At 46.7% G+C, this 6,000-nt stretch overlaps 1 protein-coding gene across 1 annotated transcript; it reads right to left on the reverse strand.

The window, feature by feature from the left end:
• Positions 1–3,070: 3,070 nt before the first annotated feature.
• LOC123110185 (uncharacterized) lies at positions 3,071–3,987 on the reverse strand. The gene has a single exon (XM_044530660.1). The coding sequence runs from the start codon at positions 3,875–3,877 to the stop codon at positions 3,266–3,268; it is 612 nt and encodes a 203-aa protein (XP_044386595.1). The 5' UTR covers positions 3,878–3,987; the 3' UTR covers positions 3,071–3,265.
• Between the last annotated feature and the right edge of the window lie 2,013 nt (positions 3,988–6,000).

Consider the following 6,000-nt stretch of genomic DNA (forward strand, 5'->3'; position numbering starts at 1 on the left):
TCAGGGTACAGGTTAACCTGGCTCTGATACCACTTGTTAGACCTTTCAGCTTGAGCATTGATAGTTGTGGATGACACTAGGAGAGTTGGGACAATTTTCGTTGGTTTATTTCTCACACAATGCCATGCCAACCTGAGGGGTTGGGGATACATATTTATAGGCTGCTAGCCAGCCAAGGCATATGCTAAGATGCCAGTCTAAGATGCTAGTCTAAGATGCTAACTGACAGTCCTTGATGGTCAAGAACAGAACTCTATCCTAACAGCCAGTCCTTGATGGTCCAGGACTTTATCCTCCTAACTGCCACAAGGACCATGTGCTGCAGCCCCACAAGGACCCTAGTACACAGACTTATCCATCACAAACAACAAGGAAGTGTTCATATAGCACATTCAGGTGGAAACAAAATCACTTAAAGCTATCCACCATGGTACCCCTCTCTCTCTCTCTCTCTCACTCACACACACATACGCACACAGAGCAGAGCAAACTCAAAATTGAAATGCATTTTTGCTCCACAAAAGAAAAAGAGAGGGAGGACGACAAGTGAGGCTCACATTGCATCGCAGTTGAAGTAGGACTCGCTGGTGATTTTCAATCGGCGCCCACACCACACTGTGCTCAGTCTCCTACTGCCACCGTATGGTCTTGACCTGGGTGAGCTCGGCCTCCACCACCCCTTGTCGCGCCGTGGTGTGCTGCCGGACGGCGAGCACCCGGCAGCCCAGGCTGCTCACACCGGCGTACGGGCTCGGCGACCTGACGGACAGTCACAAGAACAGAAGCAAATTCAGAGCCAAAAACTGATGCACAAGCAGCAGCAGTAGTGCACAATAAACACACAAGCACAATGAACTCCAGATAGTCCTAAACTTTTACTTATTCCATTACTGAACACTGCAAGGTGATGTTCTGTAAGTTTAGGAGTAGTAACAATTTTAAGCCAAAGGCACAATGAACACACGAGCACAATGGTTACTGAAATTTATCATAAGCAGTTGCATGCATCATCTACTCCTAATCTTTCAGAGTACACACCCTACAAGCAGTAGTACTCACAAATTTACAGAAATTTATCCAGTGTAGTCCTAAGCTTTCAGAGTACAAAAACTTCATGCATCATCTCTGAAATTTACAGAAGTTTATTCAGTGATGTGCAGGCCAGCGGCGGGTGGGTTACCTGATGTGCAGGCCAGCGGCGGGCGTGAGGTAGTCGGAGACTCCTTCTCCGGCAACATCGTCTCGGCATCACACGGCGCGGTCCTCGCGGGACTGCACGAACCCGTTGCTGGCGGTCCTGCTCGTCGTGGCCGCGTGGCTGTGGCTGCTCCTGTCGAACAACGACGCGCTGGCGGACAGCGGCAACGGCACGGTATGCCTGTGCATGGGCCCACAGTGCGTGCCGCCGTGCCCTGTCCCTGGGACGCCGACGCCGACACAGTTCCCCTTCTGGCCGCCAGCGGCCTTCTGCCCGCAGCGGCCGCTGGCGGCCAGGCCCCGTGCGCAGCGAGCCGGAGATCCCCGCTACCCTGAGGAAGGTGGAGCAGCCGCGCTTCAGCTCCAGCCACCGGAGATCCCCGCCACCCTGGGGAAGGTGGAGCAGCCGCGCTTCAGATCCAGCCGCCGGAGTAAAAATGAAATCTTGAAGAGGGAGAGGCGATGGCGTATGGCAACATGGAAAGGCGGCGACGACGCGAGAGGGAGAGGCGGAGGCGCTGCGTGCGGAGTAGAGGCGCCGGTGACGCGTGCGACGGAGAGGCGCCGGTGGCGGTGAGCTAGGGGTTCAGGAGCCAGCGAGCGAGTGGCTGAGCTGAGCGAGCGAGAGTGGGAGGGTAGTTTCAGAAACGACAAAAATGTCGTAACACGATGGAAATTGCACTAGAAACTCCCAATGACAATTATTTCGGAACAGAGGGAGTAAATTTCAATTGCTATAGTAATAAGCAAAAGCAACAGAAGACATGAATGAAAACAGACAAAAAATACAAAGGAAAATAACTTGTATTAAGATAGCAAGCTCATAACTTGTCGGTGAAATTTTGCAAGAGAAGAATTCATAAATACCGCGGCCAAGAGCCGCCCTGTTAAATAATGAGAGGAAAACACAAGCTCCTGATCTCATAAAGAAACAGAACGCATGTATGCATGCTACAAATTTACATTCTGCATGTGATAAAAAAAATCTGGCTCGTCGAATATACACGAAGGATCCAAGTGGATAACACACCCATATTAGATAACAGACAAGGGTCGTATAATAGAAAGAAGCAGGGGAGTAACAACTGGGAATCAAATATAAGCTTCATAGCAAAGAGATTAAGCTCCACACCATTAGGGCCAATCCAATTTTTGTAGCACCACTTAAAAGAAGATAAAGCTATGCACTACAGTGCAGAGGACATGGTGAGTACTACTGATCACAATTTGGGAGCCACATAATTCAAACTAAACTACTACTCCCTCCATCCCATAATATAAGATTGCTTTGCAAGCTAAAATAGCTTCAAAACGATCCTGTATTATGGGATGGAGGGAGTAATAATCTGGACTGGCTGCTACATAGATTAAGACGCGAATGAAAACAGAAAAAGAATGCAGCATTGCAAATAACCTGTATTAAGATAGCAAGCTCGTTGGCAAAGAATAAATAAATACAGCAGCCAGCCCTGTTAAATTATGAGAGGAAAACCTCATAAAGAAACAAAAGACATGTATGTCCAGGCACAGGGGAATATATATACACACACACACACACACCCCTTCCTCCTCCTCATAATATAAGAGCATTTTTAACACTACACTGGTGTCAAAAACGTTCTTATATTTTGGGACAGAGGGAGTATTAAACAGCAGGACAGAGATTGCTCCAACATGACAAATTACGAGTCTCTATGTACCAAGCAAAAGACAAGATTTCTAAATTATATGAGCAGAAACAGAAGCTGCTGACTTCATAAAGAGACAAAACGCATGTATGTCCAGGCACAGGGGAATATGAATGCTCCAACACGGTGAATTATATGAGTGCAGAGGTCGGCACCAAGCACGATAGGCATATAAGATTGATGACTGAAAAAGATACGATAGATGGTAATTTTAGAGGTTGGCGGCAGTGCATAGATATTACAGTGCATAGATAGATAGATGGTAAAACAACAAAGACCTCAGATTGAGTAACAGAGTGCAAACTATAGTACTTCAGTTATCCAGTTATCACTACTAGGGGTAGATAGACAGTAAAATAAGAGACCTCCTCAGATCCAGATCAGAGAGAGCAGAGCTCAGGCGGCGGTTCAGTGCCAAACACCTTAAGGTATGCCTTTCTGTAAGCCTTAATGTCAGCTTCCTTGGTATATTCCTTGAAGTCGTCGGGGAGCTCAGCGTAGCCCTTCTCCTCCACCTCCTCCTTGATCTCCTGCTGATACTCGAAGAGTTCATCCCTCAACTTGTTGAAGAAGCCGGCGGACTTGAACATTGTGAAGCGGGGAGGCTTTTCCCAGGACAGGATGTCGTTCACCATCTCTTCAGGCATCCTCTTCTTCTTCTCCTCCTCCTCCGAACCGGCCTTCCTGAACCCCTTTTTCCGATCGAGACGCCCGGTCTTGATCACTGCATCCTCCTGCGAACCGCCCTTGGGAAATCGCTTCTCTTTACCACGACGCGACGATCCCTTGTCGCCACCACGACGCGGCGGTGCTGCCTTGGGAAATCCCTTCTCTCCACCACGACGCGACGGCATCGGCACCTCCGCCACCTCCACCTCCTGCGAACGCGCACTGGAAGAAGACCCCTTCTTGTTCTTCCGACCGCAACGCACCGGCATTGTCCCTGACACAGCCAGACCCTCGAACAGATCTTCCACGCCGGCAGTCGCCATCTCTCGGTCTAAGCGATTTGGTGATTTTCGATCGATTTGGAACCCTAGCTTCCGACTCGAGGCGATTTTGGGGCTTTTCGACTTGGAACCCTAGATTGGGAGGAGAGGGCACCGCGTCTTCCGTCTTTATAGGGGCGGCGGAGGCCAGCCCTAGTCGGTGTCGTCTCGCTACAGGGATCCAATTGGGCCACGCAAACGGTCGGTTCGGTTCGGCCCATCGCGAAGCGACCTCCGTGCAAGAAACCCCCTCAAAAAAAAAGAAAAAAAGCTAATTATTCGAACATTAAATCGGTTAATTACTATTCATATTATTGTACTAGCAAATATGCCTGTGTGTTGCAACGGGCGTGGAGTCTTACAAAACCTGCTCCATATGTCATTAGGTACAATTTCCTTTTTTTCTTGAGTTGGAACCGCTATGATTTATTAACCAGTCTCCATTTGATTCCGAGCATGATAACACACGCCGGCAGGACATGGAACCATGTTTTACAAAACTTATTCGTACAACCTTCCTTAGTTAAAATATGGGCAACTTTGTTCGCGAACGACGCACCCAACAAACCTTGGACTCCACAATGTCTTGAAGTTCTTTGTCATATACGCACCATTTTTTATATTCAGTTCTAATAAACGTCGGTATTAATGTTACATTGTTGCTTCTCGGTTGAATTTTGGTCATGAAGAAGCCACCTTGGCATTCTTCGCCTAATTGAAGAGTTCATGGAATAGTGTCCGATTCAGTTTTCTTTTTTTCATTCCAGAAAACACGATTTTATTTAATAAAAATAAATTCTTTATTAAAAAATAGTGACTGTTTTTTGAAAAAAATTAAATGCATTTTTTAAATGGAACAACTTTTGGGAATTTTGACCAATTTTTAAAAAGTGTGAATATATATAACTATGTACTCATTATAAAACTATTTTTACTATGTTGAGCTTTTTTTATATATAAGTTTGTTGTTTGGTGGGGAATCGTTATTCTTGTATTTTTCATTATTTGGGCTTGGCCCAAAGAAAGCTCATGACATGGACACTTCACATGGGAGCAACTAGTTGACGAGCGCTTCTTGGGGAGCCCCACAACGATCAACGCCACTTGGCACGCTCTCAGTCGTCCGCTACGTGTCGCGCTCTGGGCGCTCCGTTCGGATTTTGTTTTTGTTTTCATTTTTCCGCATGTGTTTTCGGCTTTTTAAATGGGTTTTTCTGGGTTTTTTTAATGTTTCGGTTTTCCACCGCTCTTCCTTAGCTTTTGGATCAAAAAAATTTAGAAACAAAAAAAATTCGCGCAAAAAAAATCTATTTTTTTCTTTCGCGAGAGTCATGGTTTTGTTTCCGCGAAAGGCACGGTTTTGCTTTCACGAGAGTCACGGCCGTGCCTCTCGGAAACGAGAAAGAAACGTGTTTTCTGTTTTTTCCCTTCCGCGAGAGGCACGGTTTTGCTTCCGTGAGAGGCACGGTTGTCCTTTCACGAGAGTCACGGCCATGCCTTTCGGAAAAGAGAAAAAACGCGTTTTTTCCTTGCTTCCGTGAGAGGCACGGTTGTACTTTCGCGGAGGCACGGCCGTGCCTCTCAGAAACGAAAAAAAACACATTTCCTGTTTGTTTTCACGAGAGGCACGGTTTTGCTTCCGCGAGAGGCATGATTGTGCTTTCGCGAGAGGCACGGCCGTGCCTCCTCGAAAACGGAAAAAACACGTTTTCTCTTTTTTTTCGTGAGAGGCACGGTTGTGATTTCGCGAGAGGCACGGGCGTGCCTCTTTCGAAAAGGGAAAAACCCGTGCTCCCGTTTCGGGTTTTTCGTCCGGTTTTTTCATGAAAAGAAAGTTCGTCAAAACCTATCAACATGGGTTCTAGTTTTGAAGATCTCGACGCGAGGATTCCAACGGTGAAAACAGTTCTAGATTTTGGATGCACGGTTTAAGAGATAAAACATTTTGAATAAACAGATCTACGAACAATGAGAAAATTTCCATGTTGCAACAAGTGGCGCACATGCGGCGCGCCACTTGTCGCAACATGGGAAGGTGGGAATGATCTCTGCAATGAGTACTCCTCAATTAGTGATTTCGACTTCATGTACACACATAACACTTTGGTATTAAAAAGGAGTGTCTA

Source organism: Triticum aestivum, chromosome 5B (assembly GCF_018294505.1).
Source record: "Triticum aestivum cultivar Chinese Spring chromosome 5B, IWGSC CS RefSeq v2.1, whole genome shotgun sequence".
NCBI classification, from domain to species: Eukaryota; Viridiplantae; Streptophyta; class Magnoliopsida; order Poales; family Poaceae; genus Triticum; species Triticum aestivum.